Raw genomic sequence first — 23,547 nt, 5'->3', positions numbered from 1 at the left:
TTAAATAGGTCTTTACTTTCTGTAGGATAAAAATACATATTTTGTAGTTTGGTATTTAAAGTTCTGTAGAAGTTGACTTCAGTCTACTTTTTCAGTCTCATTTTATATGACATGCTTTCACATACTCTATATTCCAGTCAAAATCTAGCTGCTAGTCTCCATTTTCCACAACCCTACTCATCTCTGCCTCTTGAAATCCTATATAGCTTTCTGCATGAAAACTTCCCTGATGCCCCCAACTAAAAACAATTCCCTCTTCCTCAAGTTTCCCAAGAGTGCTTTTTCTGTAGCTTTCTTTGTCCCCATCATCTATTGCATTGTGGTGACATACATCTATACAATGGTTGGTTGTTGTGTTTGTCCTTCATTTAGAAGAAGACCATGCCATCAGAGAAATGATGACATGACTTGCATTTGACTTTGTTTTCAGTGAGGGAGGGCTGTGGAAGGTCACCAACCTCACCTTCTCCTCCTGAGCCATCTGGATCCAGTGACCATCAGGATGACTAGAGATGGCCCAGGATGCAATCTGTAGAATGGAAACTCCTTGCAGCCAGGAATTGTGTCAGGACACTGTCTTTGTAGTCCGAAAGCTTAGCACAGTGTATTGCCTTCCTCATAGATTAGACTTTAAAAGTCCTAGGTACAATGGCAGATGAAAATTTGTGGAATGGTTGTCGCATAATGCTATGGGAGGAAGTTAAGTCTGGAGGAAATAGAAGAGCGGCCAAGGAATACTGCCAGAAATTGGAAAACATATCACAGAAAGAGGCAGACAAGTCTTTCATATTTAGTTTCCTTAATATCTATCTGAAGGGGTCTCCTTTCTGCCTGCCTGTAGGGAGTGGCCATTAGTTCATAGGAATGTAGGTAAACCCTGTGGGGGTGGGGGAGAGGCAAGGGTTGTCATAGTAACTGAAGCCATAAGACCTGCAAGGTCTCTGCTAATCCAGGCAGGACCTTAGAAGCTGTTGCAGTGTGGGGAATGCAGGGCACTGGGTAATTAGTAAAGCTCTGGAGGCTTAAGTTGGGGGCCTGCCTGGGTAGAAGTAGAAATGCAATAGAAGTACTTCCTATCTACTCTGATTCAGCACTTATGAAGCTCTAATCATATCCTCAGACCCCCACTGTCCCCATACCCCCCAGCTCAGAGGACATAAGAGAAGGCAGCATAGGACTTTTTTTTTTTTCTGTTTTATAGATTTGGTTTAGTATCATGGGCTCTTCTTGAGTCTTCAGCAAAAAATAATGCTAGGATTTAGAAGTTTGGGACTGCCAAATACATGCTTAGTGTCTCATTTAATATGTAACCTCCTCTGAGCTACTCTTCCAACTTGCCATCCACAGGTTGGATCCGTACGGGGACAACTACTACCTAGTTTCTACGGTACCATATAGTGGACAAGCCCCATTTGGTGTGCTCCACCCCCTTTAACTATCAACTCGTAGACACAATGGATTTTTTGAAAAGGCATTTACTAAGATAGTATCAAATAACAGTAACAAAACATTCCCCCTGAAAATCTTGGCACACCCTCCCCTAACACACACAGCATCTGTGTAGACAACTCAGAGGGCATTGATAGTGAGGTACACATGTCCAACTCATAGTGAGGTCCTGAAGGGTCTCAGCATCCTCTCTCTCTTTGTGGAAACCTCTATAAACTCCCCTTAGACTCAGTGTCTTTGCTAAGGAGATTATTCATTTGAGCTTCTCTCACTCTCAATTGCCAGAGCAGAACTCTGTCTTAAATTCATAGTCTACTCCCTTCTCAGCGGCCAGAGGGCCCAACTCTGGAAGTTGTTTTCTTGAGGGACTATCTTTTCATATCTGTGCCAATCGCGTGTGTTCTTCTGTTCAGTGTTGAATGTAGTATCTCCTACTGGAGTAGTTCTCCTTCAATGTAATGTGGCTGATGGGGTGGAAGAAGCAAAGAGAATTCCTCTCCCTCAGCAATTCCCTTTCAGGGGTCTAAAATCTTCCACACCATTTAACCTAGACTGGCTATTTTAGTCTTTTAAAAGTCCTTGAGGAGCAGACAAATTTTCAGCCCAGCCAATTCCAAAATGATCCTCTAGTTCCATCAGAGATGGGTTGTCACACTTTGGAAAGGCATCACCAACATTAACATATTGACCACACATCATCTTTGTATACGGTATATCTTATAGTTATGACAGTATGGCTCTACAAAAATTACAGCTATTTAGAGGCTTCCTTTTCTTCTTTATAATATTATACTATATAATAATATACTATATATATTATATTTTACATACTATTATATTATATTTTATTTTCTTCCATCAGGATTACTTCTGAAAGTAACCAGAGATTCTTCCTCCTCTTGCCACTAATTTATTCAATAGTACCTGTACGAGGCCATTATTTCACTTCTGGAACTCTGAAGTCTGAATAGTTATCAGTAATTATGATAAATGTCAGCGTAGTGCCTCTAAAACAAATATATATGCTTTTCAGCTTGTCATTTGAAGCCCTTCACAATCTGCTTTAAGCCTACATTTTCAGATTTATTTCACAGTCTTATCCTTCACTTGGTCTACATTCTATCCAAATTCACCTACTTTGTTGCCTGACTAAGCATTCCACCCTCTGTATTCCCTCCTCTTTGCTGACTTTTGGAATACTTAACTTTCTTCAAGGCCTAAAACAAATGCCATCTCCTAAAGAAAGTCAGACCTGACCTCAATGTCCTAGTGTTCTTTCCCTCCTCAAATTATCTTGTACGTATTCAATCTGTCTACAAAATATCCTTGACTGAAAGGGCTATGTTCCATTTTTGTCATGGTCATCCCAGTGATTAACACAGTACCTTGACTGTAATAAATCTAAATTCTTGCTGATTGAATTGAATAGAATTGGATTGTGGGGGAGAAAGAACTACGGTTCTAACCAAGAGCTTAGAAACAAAGAGAAAAGAATTAGGTAGCTGGAATGTCCAGTGTTCAGTTTTTCCTGGAAATGTATGAACTGTGTTTATATGTTTATAGACTGAGAAACAGGAGTAAACAGAGCAGGAGCAAGTAATAATAATGATAACCCACAGGGCATCTAGGTGGCACAATGGATAGAGCACCCAGCCTGGAGTCAGGAGGACCTAAGTTCAAAACTGGCCTCAGACACTCACTACCTATGTGACCCTGGGCAGTCACTTAACCCCAATTGCCTCAAAAATAAATAAATAAAAAGGAGGGGAAAAGCAACCATAGGTTATGTAAATTGATTACTGATTCCTTCCCTTTTAAAAAACACCCACAGTTACTTAACTAACATTTACTTAAATCTAAAGTCTTTAAAGAGCTTCCCTGTAACACCCCAGCTAGGTATATAGTGCATAACTCTCTATTTAACAGGCGAGGTCACTGAATTTCAGGAAGGATATTACTTGCTCTTAATCACACAGATATTCAATGATGAAGGTAGGATTTGAACCCAGGCCTCTTAATCAGGGCAAAAATCCCAGATCAAAGGGGAGACACCAATTCTGTCATTGTGAACCAACAGAGTTTTCCATCTCTTTGGTAATGACTGAGTCCAGCAACAGCCTATAGAATTTCAAATGGAACATGTCCTCACATGTGTTGCACAGATCCAAACCTAGGTCACGAACTTGTAGAGCTCAGAACAGGAGGGCAGAAATCAGACTTTGACCTAGATCAGATTACTTTGGGAGCACTGAAAACTTGCAGATCTCCAGGCTGAACTGTCCCTGAGATCCTGTTGTAACAGAATATTCAATACCCCAAGAAAGTAGCAGCAGGACTAGTCCAGACATTCCCTTGCAGAGCCTGGACCTAACACATAATCTAAAATCAATAAGTAGGCTGGAAGAATGAGCAAATAAATAAACAATAAAAGAATTCCAATACAAAAAACTGTTATGGGGTCATTCAAGACAAACACAGAAGAGAATCACTCTAAAATATCTACAAGCAAAGCCTCAAGGGAAAACACAGGTTGGGCACAAGTTCGACTAGAACTCTTGTGAGAGATGAAACAAGAATTACAATATTTTTGCAAAATAAATGAGCACACTAGAGGCAAAAATTGAAAAGAAATGATAGCTATGAAAGAAAGAAGTAGAAAGGCAACTTACTGTTGTTCGTCTTTTGTTTTCTAAGAGAACCAATGACTTTCATAAGTCAAGATGTCTTGACTTATGCATGCATTGGATTTAAGTGAGGCGGAGTTGCACAAAATTATCAGCCTCATTCTCAGAGTCATCAAAATCCAATGGCAAGACAAAAGTCGGGATGGCTGGAGATGGTCTGGGATGCAGTGGATGCCCTTAGTGTCTTCTAAACTCTAAGTGTTCCAACAATGCCTGCTTCAGCTACTTTCATGGTCGTCGGAATACATTGTTCTCATTCACCCATTCCACCAATGGAAGTCTTCACATGCTTGGTGTACACATTACACTAACTCCCTCAGAGGTTTGAGGTCTGTCATGTACCCTCAACTTGGTTTAGCTTGTTTGCTGAGATGGTTTAGTGGGGTGTAGATGGTGTACATGCTACAGTTTCTTGGAGCCACTGGTGAGACTTGGGTGAGAGGTGGACACCAAAGGTGGATGAGTAGCTTTGGAAAGGGCTCAGCAAGCCCTCACATCAGAGGTGCTAGTCCTCCCTAAATACCCCATATGCCTCAAAAAGGGAATTAAGAGCTTGGCATAAGAAGTACAAAATTTTACCCAAGACACAAACTCCCTGAAAAATCACAATGGACCAAATAGAAAACAAAGACTCTATGAGCCAACAAGAAAGATGAAGACAAAATTGAAAGACTGGAAAAAATAGAAGAAAATATGTGATCTCATAGCAAAAACAACTGATCTGGAAAACAGCAAGGAGAGATAACTTTAAGAATCATTGAAAATAATCGTGAAAATGTAAAACAGAAAGAAGTAGAGGGGAAACTTGTCGGGCTCCATCATGACTTCCCTCACTGAGGCAAAACAAAATGCTTGCCATTACCTTTCTGAGAAAATTTTCAAAGAAAACCCAGAAAATATGGTGGTTTCTTTCCCAAACATCTCATTTGCCCTGGCAATAGTTTTTTGGGAGCAAAGAATGACACGGAAGTCCAAATAGTCCAAATTACTTTCTTTAAACAAAAGTGGAGATATTAACCTGGGTTTCCAGTCACTTCTCGGTGAAATGAACAAACCAGACAATTCATTCCTGCTTAGAACTATCAATAGGGTCTTTGGAGACAGTACTCTAAACTTCCTCCTATCCTTTAAAGAATCCTATGAAAAATTTTACAATTCAATATTGGAAAATATTTGCTTTTCTCAAGAAGCAGTCCATTAGGAAACACATAAATGTTTGGGTAGCAGAAAAGACTAAAGGTAAACTTTAGTTTGAGGATTCAGCTGATCCACTTAAGCTATTGATCTTTGTGAATACCATCAACTTTAAATTAAAATGGAAGAATGATTCTGATCCTATGAAGAAATTCTTAAGAAGTCGTAAAACAAGGTTATGGTGAAGAAAGAGCTATTTCTGGGATTCTATATAGAAGAACTAGGTGCTAATGTTTGTATAAATATATATACATATATATATACATATATACACACATGTATGCACACACACACACACATATATTGCTTATATTTCTTGATGGTGATGGCAAAAGGGCTTACCTTATAACTTGGACAAAGCCAGAAGCAGTAACTTTGAAGGAAATTCTTTTTGGGGGTGGAGTGGGAGGCAATCAGGGTTAAGTGATCTGCTCAGGGTCACAGAGATAGTAAGTGTCAAGTGTCTGAGGTCACATTGGAACTCAGGTCTTCCTGACTCCAAGGCCTGTGCACTATCCACTATGCCACCTAGCTGCCCTGATGGAAATTCTTAGCAAGAAATTATTCCTCTCCAAAATCAAGATAGAAGAGTCTTATGACATGGTTTATATTTTCTGCAATTTGGGAATGTCTGATACCTTTCATGGGTATAAGGCTGACTTTCTTGGACTGTCAATACTCAAAGCTTTGTCCCTGTTAAATGTTTTTCATTCATTTTCCTGGAATTCAGTGAAGAAGGTATCAAAGTATGTGCCACTGTAGCAGCAGAGATAGCAGCAACTGCAAAGAGAGAAAGAGAATTTAAGACTCCTAACCTATTTCTTTTCTTTATCTGGAACCATAAAATTAAGAGCATCCCATTCTGTGACAGAGTTACCACTCCATAAAGAGATGCTCTCTCCAAAGCATTGCTGTTTCTGCTACTCCCCTGCCACCCTCTTCTTAAGCCTCATAAGGATATTATTGTGTATATGCCATTCCTCGTGAACTTATCATTAGTAAAGCATTTCATAATGAAACATTGCACATGGACCACATAACCCTGTTCATTTTTGCCTTTAATAAAATATATCCACCTACTGGCAAACCAGTCAAGACCAGTAGTGTGAAAACATGGTGGAAGGGAAAAAAGTCTACACTATGGTCACTTGAGCAGGAAGGTCCAAGGTCATTCCTCTTTGTTATATCATCCTAACAGACAAATATCACTGTTCTGAGCACCTGTACCTTTGTTATCTGAAGATTAAATGGCAGGATTATTTAAAAAAAAAAAAAAGAATCATTGGACTACCTGAAAGCTGAGAGAGAGAGAGACAGAGACAGAGATATGGGGGGGAGCATCATTTTCAAGAAATCATAAAAGAAAACTGCTCAGATCTCTTAGAAGCACTGTGCAAAGTGGAAAGGGACTTCACTGGTCAATTCCTGAATAAAAATCTCAAATGAAAACTCCCAGGTACATTATAGTCAAAATCCAGAGTTACCAAGTCAAAGAAAAAAATACTGCAAGCAGCCAAAAGGGAAAAAAAATTAAAGCATCAAGGAGATATAGTCAGAATCACATTATTTAGAAGCCACCACTTTGAAGGAGCAGAGAGCTTATAATATAGTTTTCCAAAAGACAAAGGATATAGGCTTACAACCAAGAATGATTTACCCAGCAAAATGAGCCTACATAGGAAAAAAAATAAATGTTTAATGAAATGGAAGACTTTAAACATATCCAGTGAAAAGACTAAAGTTGGATAGAAACGTTGGAGTTCAAACGCAGGTGTCAAAAGAAACAGAAAAAGGTAAACATAAGTGAACAACCATCAGCAACTAAACAAGAGCAAACTAATATGGGGAGATGATACATATGACCCCTCAGAGCCCTATTATTACCAGGGGTCATAGATGGAGTCTAATTAGACAGAAGGCCTGGGAATGGTTCAGTTCTGTCCTGATAATATTAAAATAAGAAGGGAAAGTGAGGGGAAGAGGAATACACTGGAGGGAGGAGAGGAAGGTTGGGGACAATTATCTCATAATCAGGGTATATAGAGAGAGATTTATACAAAGAAGAAAAGGTGAATGGAACAAGTAACACTTGAACCTCATTTTCCTCTGAACTGGTTGAAGGAAGGAAGAACAATACATGTGTGCATGTGCACGTGCACGCATCTGCACACACATGCACAGAATTGGATACAGAAATACATTTAACTAAAGAGGGAAACTAGAGGGGAAAGGGAAAAAGAATTTAGAGATTAAGATTAATCAGAAGGGCAGATTATAGAGGGGATTAGTACTAAACAAAGCAAACTCTAAGGATATACTCAAATATTTATAGTAGTTCTTTCTGTGGTGGTAAAGTATTAGGAACTGAGGGGATGCCCATCAGTTAGGAAATGACTAGATAGATAAGCTATGGTATGTAATTGTGATGTAATATAATTGTGTTATAAGAAACAATGAAGGAGATGGTTTCTGAGAAGCTTGGGAAAATGCATGAAAAGATGCAAAGTAAGCAGAGAACCAGTAGAACTGACTCATACAACATCCACAATATTGTAAGGACAAGCAACTTTGAAAGATTTAGGAACTCTGCTCAACGTGATGACCAACCACAATACCAGAGGACTCACTACCCACCTTTTGATAGAGAAGTGAAAGACACAGGGTGCAGAATGACAGTTTTTTTGGACGTGATCAGTAGAGGAATTAATTTTATTTGACTACATATATATTTCATATGAGGGTTTTATTTTTCTTTCTAATTGAGGAGAGAGCAGGTGGAATAGAGGGAAGGTAAATTTTTGCTGATTAGAAAAAAATTTTAATTTAAAAAATGTCTTTGCTCAGAGTTAATTATATCAATTGGCTGATCACTAAGGAAAAACATACTACTGGGGGCTTGTGAGCTACAGTAACTTACCCCTCTGAACATGAGATAGGTGGAGCCCTCTGGGGGATCCAAGTCCAGAGAGTGGTGCTACATACGAAATCATGAATCTATTTCATAAGTTCATTGCTATATATAGATATTAAATTTAGCGCTCTGCTTCTCTGTGTCCTCTTATGAATGTCTCCCACTCTTTCATTCAAAAATTCAAATTTATTAAAACAAAAGTCAAAAAGACTGAAAAATAGAAGAAAATGAAAGATATAACAAAAACATTCAAAAATGTATTATTGATGCACTGAACACTTTTTCTTATCTTTTGTTTTTGTTATTTCACTATCATGACTTTCCCTTTCCCACTCTTTCCCTCAACTGACCCAGCCAGTGATTTTTATCTTTTCTTTCTCCTCTGACCATTTCTCATCAACATTCTACACAATTGCTAATAAGCAAAAACAAAACAAACAAAACAAAACAAAGAAACCCCCAAAACTGGCCTTCAAAGTCATCTATTCCTTTTTTTCCCTTGCCCGTACTCTAGCAGAGGTGCAAAGAACAAAATGTTCAACAGCCAGAAAACAACAAGTAGAAAGGATGGTGCGTATCTGTCCATAAATCATAGTATTCCGGAATTTAGTTTTGGGACGAAGCTAAGAGAAAAGCCATTACAAGCCTCTGTTTAACAAATAGAAAATTGAGACTCAGAGGTGAAATGATTTGTCCAAGGACCTGAAATCAGCATTTTATTATCTCAAAATTGTCATTCATTCCTGAAACCCCTTCTGCTTTACAAATGCAAAATATCACCCTTTTATCTACTGATAACAAAAGTGAGCATAAGTGATCTCCAGAAATAATTCACACTCAACTTCTGTGTTCTTGACAAACCACAAAAGATTGGCAAATGTTTCTGCTGCAGACACAGTTAAAACAAATAGCTCATTGCCTCAAATACTCCCAGCCCAAGAGAGGCGTTAGTAAGGTTTGGGGGATTGATGTCACTTCCTTCTCATCTTTTTTCTTCCCCCACAGAGTTTCTTCCTTTTTCAGCTATCAACATTTTCCTTTGGTCAAGAAGGCTGATATCTGTAGCTGAGGAGGGGTAGAGATGAATAGCCCATCCCCCTTCCCTTCTGCTTACATCATTACTCCAGGTAAACTGAATGGAAAACACAAGGACTTCAGAAAAAGTGTCTCTGAGAATCTTAATCAGTAATTTGCATAGTAAAAATGCAACTCTTAGATTCTCCCTTAATACCATTAGAAAAGAAAAACAAAACACTTGTAACACACATGGATAATCAAATAAAACAAATTCCCTCATTAGCCATGACAAAAAAAAAAATCCCATTCTGTATCCTGAGTCCATCACCTCTTTGTCAGGAGGTGGGTACCATGCTTTTTCATCCACCCTACTTATTATTGTTAAACCACTCTCACTTTCCTGATGTCTATCATGGCAGTTAAAATGAATGAACAATTTGGAAAATCCCTTCATTGGGAAAGATGAATGATATGTTCTTATTGATTTGGTAATATTGGAGGGTAAGCAACTGGCACCTAAGGATTGCATTAATTAAACAAGTCCCTACTGTGTGAAAGCAGTTAGACCAGTTTATTATGTATTTGAACCCTGGCCCACTGATTTCTTATGCATTTCTTTGTGAGTCACCTCATATGTCTTGATTTTCTCACCCGTAAAATGGTAAAGAATATTTACCACCTACTTGCCTCATCACTAGAGTGTTGTGAAGATTAATTAATCTGCATTTGTTAAAGCATTTTAAGATCCCTGGATTAAAGATATTACTAAAGTGAAAGGTATTATTATCCTAATAAATTACTTAATAGTAGGGTGAAACTAGTTGGACATAAACTGGTAGCAAGATAAAGAAAGATCCAAGCTATTGCAAGGGTTGCTACTAAAGTTTCCATATGACTCTTTTATTTTCATAATCTTCTGTTATATCTAACGTAGGTTTTCTGTAATTATTCTTAAATACAGTTCAACAAGAATGTGAGTACCAACTACGTGCATGGCACTGTAGTAGGTACTCTTTCATTGTGTAGTTAATAGAAGTCATGACTTCTGGAATGCCTTGATACTTGGATTTTTTGTGGGGTGTTCTGGGTAATCATGGAAACATAGCTGAAGCTGTCATTCCAGAATAAACACTGACCACACAGAAACCTTATGTAAAATATCTGAGATAGAATAAATAGCAAGGGAGAAAACGGGGGTGGGAGGGTGGAGGGGGGGAAATCAGGCAGTGGAATACTTCTTAACTTCCCGAATGAAAATGAGCTCAGTCCTCTACAAGATCCATTCCTTAATTCCCCCAAATCCCCTAGGCTATTGGGTGAGGGACACAATCATGTCCTCGATTCATGAGCCAATTGGGAAAAAACTGACAATCTACCATCTGCCTTTGCTGCTCTCTGCCTCTTACTCTCTGCCTCTGGCAACTGGTAATCTGTTGAAGCATTTTAAGACAGACATTTGATCTCTGGGATGCCTCTTTGCAGAGACACCATGGTAGTTTTCACTCCACAGGGTTCTCCTTTCTCTTCCTCACTCTGTCTATAATTTAGCTTTCTCCCTGTGTCTGATGACCCCTGTGCAATGGTCACTCCATTTAAAAAAATCTCCTGATAAGACTCTCTATTGATTAGAGTCCTTGCCTCATGTGACGTAACCATTCTGCTCTCAGACCTCTAGCTTCCTGAGGAATAGTATTCTGAAAATTTTTTTTCAATGAGTCATTCTCTCTGGATTTCAGGTATCAGGAGAAGGAAAGTTCTGAGGGCTCCTCCCCTCAGCCATGTCCACTGAATGTATGTAATTTGCACAAAATCAATAACCATTGAGTACCTATCAGACTAGTATGATGCTTTAGCCCTGTGGGTGGGAATGCAACATTGGAAAAGGTATGGCCCCTTTCTTCAAATAGATTATATTCTTATTAAGGATAAATTACCTGAACAAATTAATCAAATAGAAAAGCATATAAGATAAATCATAAAGTATTATATTGAATATAACCTACTCCAAAAATATATGCTAAGGGCAATTAGTGTTATAGACAATCAGGAAAGGCAGCGATTTTTGACTGATGATCATATTCATGGTGGGGTATGTATGACAAGTTAGGCTTTAAGGGATTTACAGTGTTTGGATGGATCAAGGGAAGAGGGAAGGGTTTCTTGACTGAAGGAAAAACCTGAGAAGAGATATGGTTACAAGAATGAATAAGGCTACAGCTAATGGGTTGAAAACTCCTGGAAGTGTCACTTCAAATTATTTTAATTCATTAATTCTGTCCCTTCCTGACCCCTAACATCTAGTTTAGTGTTCTGCCCATAGCAGGATCTCCATGTGACTCTGGTTTGGAGTAAAAAATATTGGTTTTGGGTTCAAATCCAGACTTTTCCTTTCCTTATTGGTGTGACCTTGGACACGTCTCTCAAATTTTGGGGGTCTAAATTTACTTATCTATAAAATTAAGGGGTTGAACTGCATGACCTCTAAGACTGCTGCCAGCTCTGATCTGAAGACCTACAATTGTTCAAACTTTTGCCCTTTGCAATATGGTAGCTCTCTATCTACAGCTACCTTTCCATGACTTACTCATTTCCCTATATAACAGAGGTACAGCTTCCATCTCTCCCCTCAGCAATCTTATTAAACTGGGAAGGGAACTACTGATCTTCCTGTCAATCAATCTCCAATCTCACTTGGATTTTGAATTTGCTTTCTGGAAAGCATATTTATTTTATTGTTTTCTCTCCACTTCCCTTGGATTTTGGTCTTGTAAAAAGTCACAGGAAACAAAGTTGAGAATTGAAGACCTGTTAAATTACCCCACAATCAGTGTCCCATTCCAGTGGGAGCCAAAGATACTCATTCTCCCACTAATCTGAGACATCATCTAGATTTCCTGGGCCTGAGTTTTCCTAGCACAAAAAAGAGGGTAATGTTTTGACTTCTGGTTCCCCCCGAAGTCCTAAATATCCATCACAAAGCATTTATTAAATATTTACTGTGTACCAGCCACAAGGATGGATACTGGATATCCAAATATAATATAGTCCCTACCCTCAAAGAGATTACATTTTATAACGGGAAGAGATTATACAAGACATATGCAAAACAAATACGGGGTAAATACTGGGGAGGAAGGGCAGGGAGATCGCAAAACACTTCATGAAGGAAGTATTTTATGAACTGTAATAACTACTCTTAAGACGTCAGGAATAGGGTCGGTGGCACACCCTATGGCTCTTCAGGTCCTGATTAGTAGCTTTTCCTGAGAAGTCCTAGGTTGTCCTGAGAATACTGAAACTGACCAGACCATGGCAGTTTCTGTGTCCGCTCGATACATTTCTTCGGTTCTCCTCCCAGCGTTAATCATTAGCTGAGAGCCCCGAGCGTTGCCTAAACCACAGTCAGACACAGAGTTTCCCCTGCAGCTACATTCCCAAGCCCGGAGAAGTTTCCCCTGGCCCCAGCTGTGCGGCACTGTGGTCTCCAATAGCTGAATTCCAGCAGCAGAGCAGTCTCCACCCACTGGAAAAATTCCTGATCCGCCCATCTCTCTCCTCCCAGGCTGTTGCTCCTGGCTCAGCTCTACACTGACTTCCTGCCAGGCCCTGGGAAGCTGTGACCAGGGGGTCTCCCCAGGGATCTTTCTCTTAGAGATTTGGCTGCTCGCCTCCCCCAGGTCCTGTCCCTGCCAAGGGGAGGGGGATGGTTGAAGTGGGCGGGGGGAATTGGCCGGCCGCCGTCCAGCTACTTTCGTAAGCGTATTTCAAACTGTCCTCAAGATCATTCGGGCACATGGAACAGCCCCTAATGCCTGGAGTCTCCAAGCTGCTTTCACACTTTGCAGGCAACTGGACTCGGCTGAATCTGGACGCTGCGGGAAGCCGGGTCATTTGGTGAGTGCTTTCTCTTTTCTTACCTTTTCTTCTCTTTCTCTCCTCTCTGCCTTTCCGAAAGGGGAAGTTGGAGCTCCCTAGGTTGGACAGCTTAGTAGCAAGGACTCCCCTCCCCCCAATACACACATACACCCCTACCCTCCCACCCTCCTCACTCTCCAGTGACTCAGGCTCTACCACCTGAGCACCCAGGGAAACGACAAAGGGATAAAGGCAATGTTCTGCCTCATTACAGGGAGAATTAGGGATCACGCGGCTTGGATTATAAAAACATTTTAACCAGGAGACATTTTCTGGCCTTTTGCCCCTACCCTGGAAACAGAGGGAGAGAACACCCTGTGGCATGTAAAGGACTTTGAATTTGAACCCCGGGAAGCGCGGTCCCTCCTACCCCCGCCCCCTACCAGCCCGCTAGGTTGAACAGCCCAACTGTTGCTTTCAGGGTTTCTTCGCTGGCTTACTGAAATTCAGAAGGAAAGGTGAGCCTTCCCTACCTTGGAGTTTTGCTTCCAAGCTACCCTAGGGAGATAGAAGGGCTTGTGCTCTTCTACACTCTGGCTGTCCCTAAGGTTGCTTCTCCACCTTATTGTTGAAGGGATTAGTTTAGTTTGATACCAGAGGCAAGAATTTTGTTCCAATAGGGCTCCTGCTATAGTTCTGGGAAATGTTTAAATAGGAGCGCTTGGGAGAGTAGGGTTGGTAAGGAATGGGAAGGAACTTCCACTTGAAGCTTGGGGCCATTCCAAATGGGACAGTGTCTCCAAATGCCCGGAGGTGCTTACAGTCTTGTAATGGGGAATAAAGTCCTGTGTCTTCTTCCATCTCAGACACCAATTTTTGGAAGAGCTGTCCCTCTGTAGATCCTGTAACCCTCCTAGAGATCCCTCATAGTTTTTGGTTCCTCATTCTTTCCTCTTCTCTCCCTAGTAATATTTAGAAGAGGTGACGATGAGTGGATCACAGCCAAAATAAAAGATTGATTATTTAGAACTGGGAACTTAATGGTGGGAGGGCAGACTAGTAGTAGTCAGAGGATGGGAGAATGAGGTGGCAAGGAAATGTCTTGAAAAATAGAGGAGGATGAAATGGTGAGAAGGAGACAGCAGAGGCTGAGAAGTTTTATCATCAGAGCATCAGTATGGTGTGCTGATTCCCCACACTGGGTGCATCTTTAGGTAACCAAGGCCCAGCATAACAGGGATTGTGAGCCCTGGGGGGTGGGAGCTGTGTCTTTGCATGTACTTTGCACATTGCTGTTGCTCAAGAAATAATAAGCGGTGGGAATAATGACAAACCACTGGAAGCCGAGGGGGCTCCCTTGTAGGCAGGATTTTGGTCCTTTTTTCTCTTGCCTTGGCCCTGTGCTATGCAAGGTGCCAGGCTGATGTGGAATTGTGAGGGAGTGATTCCATCATAATTGTTCCCAGTGGGATACCCAGCCAGCTGTGATCAAAGAGAAGCCGTCAAAAGAAGCCTCTGTCCTCAGATGGGTTGTGGTTCCTGCCTGGCTAGCTTCTCAGCTTCATTAGGATTTGGCACCAGGGTTTCTCATGGCCTTAAATGTTTGGGATGGAGTGTGACATGTGCTGCATCAGCATACTTGTCACTCCTTGTGTGAAAAGTTGGTGGCTTCCTGGAGCCTTCCCTCTGTCCCACTTTCTGTGGTGATATTACACTCCCTTGTTTCTGGGATGAATTCAGCAAGGGGGAAATTGAGGATCCCAAGGATGAATTTAGCTCTGCTGAAGGGCTGTCCTTTAGGGTGTCAGAAAAAGTACTATCTGCTTATTCCCCCACTCCCTGCACTACCAGTTTTCCTATGGGACCTCACTTCATGTTTCTTTCCCCCATCTGCAGTCCATGGAAGAGTCCCCTCAGCTCCCACTGACAGATGACACCAGAAGCCAATCCTAGCTGCTTACACCCATTGGCAGATTACATTCCCCAGGGTCCTAGTTTCAGGGTAAATATTTGACTTACTATATTCAGGGATTTCATCCAAGTCAGTTTGTTTACACAGCAGGAGACCAAAGACCCTGGGCTTGATGATGACAGCCTGAAGTAAGTAGAGGAATGGAATGGAAAGGGAAGGGGGCATTCCAGACTTGTGGATTATCCTTTTGCAGCTCACTGGAGCGTCTAAGCTACAGATCATGGGCTATTGCCAGGGCTAGTGCAGGTATGTGAGGGTTAATGGTGGAGTTGTGTGGTTTCTCTGTTTGAATATTCCTAGAGCTCAGGATGCAGTACGGTCTTCCTTAGCTCCCTCAGCTTTCCCCCTATTCCAGACTCCCTGCTCTGTTACTTTTCTCTGGTTAGTTGCTTCTCCAGATGCCTTTGTTTCAGTACTACAGGCCCAGACAATTCTTCCTTTTTCTCTAGGAGCCCTCAGTCAGGGGCCTAGGCAACTGGAAAAATATAAACTGGAAACTACTGTTGGTGGTATGATTTCAAATTTATCCCCTCAAAGTTTGAGTGGAGCCATTAGTTTATTCTTTGCATCTCCACCCCTGAGGCCCACTCATTCATCCTTAGCCCTCTCCTCTTAAAATGCCTCTTTCTTTAGCCTCTCTTCTCCTTTGCTAGTTAGTCCCAATTCTCCCTCTAATTCTCTCCCTCATTTTCTACCCCCTCTGCTCTCCTGACCGCCCTGTCCTTCAGCCATACAAGTGGTGCTCAGACTTAACTAATTTACATTTCTCTGTAACATTAATGCTTTTGATTCTTTAACTGCCTCTCTAGGTGACAGGCAGGGGAGGCTCGTAGATATTTAGATTTCTTTCTAGTTATTTGTGGGTTGTGTAGTATAGCAGAGAGGGCACTGTATTTGCAATAGTAAATGCTAGGATCAGATCCCAGTCCTCTAATCATTCTGGCCCTCAGTTTCCTTATGTGTAAAGTAATATGGTGGTGATGATCTCTAAGTCTAAAAAGGTTTCCAACCTTAAGTTCTGTGTCTTCCATATCTAAAAGCACAGTCCTGAAAGATTTTGATGAACTATATACAAGATTACGTTTTTGTTATTGTTGGGGCAACTGAGTGCTTCAATGGATAGAATGGTAGACCTAGAGTCAGGAAGACACATCTTCCTAAATTCAAATCTGGCCACAGACACTATCTAGCTATGTGACCCTGGGCAAGTCACTTAACTGTTTGCCTCAGTTTTCTGATCTGTAAAATGAGCTGGAGGAGGAAACTGATAAACCACTCCATTATCTTTGCCAAGAAAACCTCAAAAACCGACTCAGGAAGAGTTGGACACAACTACAATGACCAAACAACAACAAAATCTGTGGGGGATGACGACAAACAAATATATACAAACAAGCTATACAGAGGTTTAATAGCAAGCAATTAACAGAGAGAAGGCACTAAAATTAAGAGGAGTTGGGATACTTTTCTCAACTCAGATTCTATGGGGGCAGAATGTTGTTGTTAACAGAGAAAGAGGTCTGGCTGGAGTTTAACTCAGTTCTAGATACTAAAAGATGTAATTCAGCTTCTCATCCTTTCTGGGTAGTTAAATTTTAAGTTCGGAGCGGGAGAGAAAATTCAGTGGTCCTTCAAATGTAGGGAAGCCCTAGTAAATGGATGGGAACTTTGTACTGCTGTCATGGATCTTTATACTGGGACCTTTGTGCCCCAAAACAAAGCAGATCACAGGTATGTAACATCTGAACTCTTTGATAGTAATCCCACTCCTTGGCTCCAGTCTTTCCTAGGAGGAATTCCCCCTTTTCCCTATGAACAGTGATGAATCAGACTTTCGTCTGTGACTTCCCCTTCCCCCACTCAGTCTTGCAGCTGGGGAGATAGTGCAATGGCCAGATCTATTCTCTTATTCTTCCCGAAGGGGAAAGATCCCATTATTAGGCTCAGTAGGAAATGGGATAGTGATTGGGAAAGGGACTTTATGTTCTTGGATTGGTAGGCAAATTGTAATACAAGTGGAGACAATTTGGGGGAGTTGGGAGTGAGTTGGGGAGGGGTGTATTGATGGAGGTGATAGGCAACCTGAGCTTCAGAAAGGGCTGAGGGATGGAAATAGCATGGGAAAAGGCAGTAATATAGTGAGAGCTCATTCAGTTTTGAAACCTCAGCTTAGCTAAGTGGAAAGAGCACTGAATTTGCTCAGGTCAGAGACCCAGGGTTGGAGTCCCAGCTTTGCCACTTACCTTACCTTGGGCAGTAATTTTACCTCTCTGAATCTCAGCTTCCTTCTCATCTTTAAAATGAAGGGTTTGTACTAAAATGATTTCTAAGGTCTTTCCCACGTCTAAATCTATGCTCTTGTTATCCTAATGACCTTCCAATGCCAAACAGACTAGTCTTCTCCACCCCACCCCCCAACAGTGAATGGCTCTCCCTGCTAACTCAAATAATCTGTTTCAAAGGAAGTGGTCAAATCTCCTAAACTTAATTTTATAAATGTTATATTTGAATAATTTCCTGGGAACATTTTTCCTGAGTCAGGAGGACTCAGGAATCATAGAATATCAGAGTTGGTAGGGATTGGAGGTAATCCGGTCCAACCAGCGCCAGAGTAAGAGTCCTCTCTGCACTATCCGTGACAAGAGGTCATCCCACCTCCTCTTGAAGACCCCCCTATCAGGATGGGGACTTGCTATTCTCTTTTTCCACCCTCCCCCACTTCCACTTTTGAGTTTGTTAGGAAGTTTCCCCCTTTACATTAAGCCTAAGTATGCTTATGTTTCTAGGTAACTTCCACCCACTGCTTCCTAGTTCTGCCTTCCAAGCCCTAACAATGTGTCTAATCTCTCTTACCCTAGAGAGCCTTCCAGCTACTTGAAAACTGTGAAGTAAAATCTGGGGGGCTGGAAGTCATCTTGCTCTTACATCCAAGGAAGCAGTGCTGGCTTTAGAACCCCTATTTCTATCGAACCCGTGCTTCCCAGGCTAATCTGGTGAAGGGGCTCTTTTCTGCCCCACTCCAGCCTCTCCTATGGGGGATGATGAGGGTAAAGATAGATTTAATTATACCTCAGAGAGGAAGCTGCAGTGAAAAATCTCCAAGTACTAAACAACTGTAAGCCTACAAGGTCCTTTGACAAAGGATATAGAAGACATGGTGATTTAATTTCAGAGGATGATGGCAGAGGAAGATTGGCTAAAACTTTGATCACGGTGAAAGCCAAGATACAACTGTAGATATCGGTAGCATTTTACCATGATAAGTGAGCTGTGATTGACATTGGGTGAGGAAGGCAAATATTGCCCTCTTGCCTTTAGCCCACCCTTGATGAGATTGATAGCAATTAGCTGTAGCTCTGAGAGTGCTATGGCCCTCTAGTGGTCAGAGAGGTTTTGTGTGTGAGTCTGAGAGTCATTCAATAAACGTTTATTAAGTGCCAACTACATGCCAGGCTGTGCATGTGTGTGTGTGTGTGTGTCTCCATATTTGTTGATTACATTGCTTCTTGCTGGTGCTACTGGTAAGGCATTGGTTCAGAAAAAAAGAAAGATTCCTAGAATCTTAGATCTGAACTGAAAGGGAGGTCAGAAGCCATGTCGGTTAACCCTTTAATTCTCACTCTTTGCCACCTTTAGCCATTTTCCCTCTGCCTTTCCATCTCCTGAAGTTTATAATGCCAGGTGTAGGAGGAAGGATGTAGGTACTACTGTTGAGCAGAAGGGCATATGTTTGGAGTGACTAATTTTTCTTTTTTTCTTTCTTTTTTATTACTAAAACAAATACATGATGAGAAAAGAAAAAGAAACATTATAAATTTAAATATTGAAATGAATACAAAATAAGAAAAAAAGGTCATGTGCACAGTATCATTTTTTCATCCATCTAATATTCTACTGGTGGGAGAAAGAGCAGACATAGGCTCGTGAATAGTCAACCAATAAAACCAATACATTGTAGTAGATTTCCTACTATGGATTCAACAGTGCCACATACACTACTTCTGGATGCAATGATCATGTAACCGAACCTGAGAGAGAAAGTGAGAGAGAGAGAGAGAGAGAGAGAGAGAGAGAGTGTGTGTGTGTGTGTGTGTGTGTGTTTTCTAAATCACAAAATCTTACATTATTTTCCTTACTACTGCCCTTCCGCCACAATGGCAGATATGTTTTAAGCACTTCTCCCTCCCTAAAAAGGCCAAGGACTGAGATTATGGTTACTTACCTCTGTTTACTTATCACCTGAGTGACCATGTCATTTCCCTACTCAAAAATTTTCAAGGACTCCTGTTTGCCTCTGGGATAAAATACAAAATCCTCAGCCTGGCACTTGAAGCCCTTCATAATATGGCTCCTACCTCTTTTCCATATTATTTCCCTTCACACTTCCCCCTTTGTGGCCAAACCAGACTCATTACTTGTTACTTCACACCACCTTCTCCATCTTCCTTCTCTGTGCACGTGTTGTCCCCCAGAAGTGTCCCTACATTCAACTCCTCAATTTCATCTTTAGAATCCCCAGCTTCCTTCAAAGCATGTAACTAATTCCCACCTCCTACACAAAAAGCCTTCCGGATCCCCCTAGTTGTTAGTGGTCGCTTCCTCTTGAAATTTCTTTGTATAACTTTGCATATAATTTGTATTTATTTTATCTGTGTACATGTTGTACTTCAACTTACAATATTAGTTAGCTCCTGTAGTTCAGAAACTGTATCCTTTTTGGGTCTTTTATCTATAGCACATAGTACAGTGCTGGGGCTTTTAATAAATATTTGTTGAATTTAATTGACCTTGGACAGATCTTTTTTCCTATTTCTTGGGACAACGGTTGTTTTCTTCTATGAAATGAGACAGTTGGATTCACAGATTGATCTGTACTGTCTTTTCTCTAAGCTTTATGACTTACAAGTTGAGCAGAATGGGCTGCTCTCCCAGTATGACTTTCTGGGGAAAACATTGCGGTAAGTGCCTGAATGGTGTTCAGGGAGCAACCTTCTTCTACCAAATGCACAGCCTGAGATATGCAGGACACAAATACAGCTGCTGGAGTGTTTGCCTTGGCACATGGTGGTACGAGTAGGGCACAGGAATGGGCAGACCAAGTAGCTAACTAGGATTATAACTTGTTCTTCTATGGTGACAAAGTATTGAAGTGATAGTATGTGAGGCTATTGTGTTTCTAGTTATCTTGTGGTATGTGTTAAATCAGATGTGGTATGCTGTGAAAATAATAGGTTGTTACAATTCCAATTTTTCTGAAGTTTTTCTTTCTTTTTTTTTTTTATACCTTCAATTTTCCCCAGAATCTCTTCCCTCTGCCTCCCAGGGAGCCTTGCCATAGAACAGATTCCACTACCTTTCAAGTAAGGTAGTGTTGTTTTTTTTCTTATTCATTTAGCCTGTGGAAGGGGCTGACTGCCATTGCTTGCCCCTCAGATGGCATTCATGTATCTTGGACCAGCATTCTGCTCCTTCCCTCAACCAGGGGGCCAAAGGAACAATTCTCTTGCAAACAGTAGGAGGCTGGATTTCTTGCCTTAGCTCAATTCACTGCCTTTGCTGACATCTGTAGTCTCTTCCTTTCAGAGCTTATGTTAGATAAGCAAGGGAGACCAAGAAAGCCAGGATTTGAAAAGGCTCATCCCAAATATTTATTGTATATAGCAATGGCCTCCAGATCCTTTTGATTGCATATCTGTCAAAAAAGTGATTTTTTTTTTAGCATGTACTCTCACTATTTTTATATTTATCTATTTGTAAATTACATGCATGTACTACTATATATTATGTATGTTAGAAAATATACTTAAAATGGACATTTGAAAGGATGTAATTAAGATGAAGTAAACAATTTTATAGTTTTTATTTAATTCTGTTTATTAATGATAAAAACCTTTGTTCTCTGTAAAATAGTAATAATTGTGATTGAGCATGTTTAATTATTTTGTAAAATCTTGGCTTAATACCTTGTGATATAGCAATTCAAATTTTAAGTTCTTATTTCAACATTTCTTTTTATTGGCTGTCATGACTGAAAAATTCTCAAAGATGAGTAGATTCGCAGGGAAGACGTGCATTGTTGGCTGTGCTGGCTTTATCATGACTTTCATTTTTCCTGCTGTCTATCAATTATACAAGGGCTTTATTTGAATTTTTGCAAGTAAAGTTCCATCTTCCCTGAAGTCAATCAATTGTACTTGCAAATTAATTTGAAGGTGTTGCATTTTTAATGTTTTTAACAAATGAGATCAAAACCCACAGGAGTTCTTTCTTTGGAAGATTTAGGAAATCAGAAAGGTTAGAAATTAGAAGGCTAAAATTCTGTTTCTTAAGTATTTCAAGTGTGCAAATAGAAGTGTTTATGTAGGAGACAATATTGTTTCAGCAACAGAAATCTAGTTTTTAAATGACTTGCTAAACATGATGGCTTTATACTATTACTCAAGGCATAATAAACACCTAGGGTGAGGTTCCTCATTAATTCTAATGAATGTAAATCTATATTGCAAATCTTTTTGAAATTAAAAAAAAACTTCGCCAACTGCTTATCAGGCTTGATTAGATTGTCTTTGTTTTCAACTCAGAATGTGGCTGGTAAAAGAGCCCATACTAGGAGTGTCAGTTGTGCCATTTTTGCTTCTGTTCTCATTATTAGCTATTATCTCTAGATAGCCAGCAGGAATTTTTTATACTTGTCTATTTTCGAGGGCTAGTTAAAACTTGATAATATAATTCAGAAATCCATTTATACAGTTATGTGAAAGTTGTACTCAGTCATAATACACCGAAAGTAAATGAACAAATGACTCTGCTGTCCTTCCATATTTTGAAACTGTCTCTTCTTTGAGAATATCTTGTATATAATATGGAACACACAACTGTGCGACTGCCTTATGGATTGAGTGAGGATACAAAGTATCAGATTGTGTATTTAAATATTATAAAGGCTTAATTTTTCTAAAGATTAAAAATATTAATGAGTTCTAATAATTTATTCCTGTACTCTAGTAGATCTCTTTGAGCAGTCCCTGGACAGTGCTGACCTTCCGAGTTGCCAAGGGACACTCTGATTGATTGATTTCTAACTTAAGTTTGGACTGACCTGACGACTGAATGAAGGCAAAAGTCTTAGTTCGAACAGTTCTTGGCAGAAGGTTTTATCTCCCACCATATCAGCACGTAGAAGTAATTTACATTATGTAGTTGTAGTCAGGTTCCTTTGGCCTTTTTTCCCCATTGTAGAACGAGCAGGGTTGAGGACAACATTTATTTCATTCCTGTTGTTTGGGGGCAGTGAGGGACACAAAAAAAGCTGCTTACCCAGTGTCTGTTTGAAATGTAACTGATACACATGAAAGCAATTTAAGATCATGTACATTGCTAAAAACAGCAGTCATAGGTTCATAAATCTCCTCATTTTACAAAGTAGAATCTTGGAGAAGACTTGCCTAATGTTGCATAGGTGAATACATACAAGAGCAACAAAGGAAGGTTAAAGTAATGTACACAGATGTTGAGGAGACATGATGTCTGTACCTACATCTTACTTATTATTATTAATAGTTGCTAACATTCATGTATCTTTTTAAGGTTGTCGGAATCACTCTCCATATTATTTCACTGGATCTTTGCAGCAACCTTTTGAGGTAGGTATTCTTATTATATCCATTTTGGGGATGAGAAAACTAAGATTGAGAAAACTTTAGTGACTTACTTAAGGTCACACAGCTAATAAGTGTCTGGGTCAGTATTCCCACTCCGGTCTTCTTGACTTCAAGTCCACCATTTTCTCAATCCACTGTTCCTAGCAGGAAGCTAGCTTCTTAACCTCCTTACTTCCTTCCATTCCTTCAACTTCATCCTGGAGACTTTAATACTTTTAGTTACGAATTCACAGTACAGATGTACTCTTTTAACTAAGACCTTTCACATCAAGCCAAGTCAGACAAATTTGAGATCTGTCATATCTTGGGTATGTCATGATATGTCATACTTCTTGGCCTATGGACAAAAGCAAATGAAGATATTCCATATGTGAAGGGGAAAGTGAGAACTGGTTATAGGAGAAAAGTACCCACTTTGTTCGTATTTTGGATCTGGTGTCAGGGAAACTAAGACTAGATAAATGGCTTATCTGTAAAGTGGGACTGTTGCTGTCCCTTAGTCTTGGAATGCTCTCCTTCCTATTTCCATCTCCTAGCTTTTGGGGCTTCCTTCAAGTCCTAGTTAAAATCCTATCTACCTGAATCCTTTCCTGTCCCTCTTCCTCAATTCTAGTGCTTTCCCTCTGTTGATTTTTCAGATTTATCCTATCTGTAACTTGTTTGCACATAGTTTCATGAATGTCCCTCCCCCCACCCCTTTCCCCCATTGAACTGTGAGCTCCTTAAGAGCAGGGATGGTCTTTTACCTTTCTTTGTATCCTCAGCACTTAGCACAGTACCTGGCACTTAGGAGGTACTTAATAA

At 40.3% G+C, this 23,547-nt stretch overlaps 1 protein-coding gene and 1 pseudogene across 8 annotated transcripts in view; both read left to right on the top strand.

Annotated features, from left to right (window-relative positions):
- The window catches only part of LOC140517270 (serpin B6-like), a 38,146-nt pseudogene extending 23,083 nt beyond the window's left edge, over window positions 1–15,063 (top strand).
- Window positions 12,812–23,547, top strand: part of PLEKHG3 (pleckstrin homology and RhoGEF domain containing G3) — a 52,862-nt gene continuing 42,126 nt past the window's right edge. For 2 of the 8 annotated variants that reach the window (XM_072629610.1, XM_072629607.1), the window contains exon 1: window positions 22,670–22,725. Coding sequence is in view for 3 of the 8 variants with exons in the window: in XM_072629605.1 (XP_072485706.1) it covers window positions 19,977–20,040; window positions 22,670–22,725 (120 nt within the window). In the remaining 5 variants the exon portion in view is untranslated. Of the gene's footprint in view, window positions 13,150–19,926; window positions 20,041–22,669; window positions 22,726–23,547 lie in introns of those variants that run through there. The other 6 variants (XM_072629609.1, XM_072629608.1, XM_072629605.1 and 3 more) reach the window with 6 other exon arrangements.

Source organism: Notamacropus eugenii, chromosome 1, assembly GCF_028372415.1.
Source record: "Notamacropus eugenii isolate mMacEug1 chromosome 1, mMacEug1.pri_v2, whole genome shotgun sequence".
Taxonomy (NCBI): Eukaryota; Metazoa; Chordata; class Mammalia; order Diprotodontia; family Macropodidae; genus Notamacropus; species Notamacropus eugenii.
This window is presented reverse-complemented; position numbering and strand designations above follow the sequence as displayed.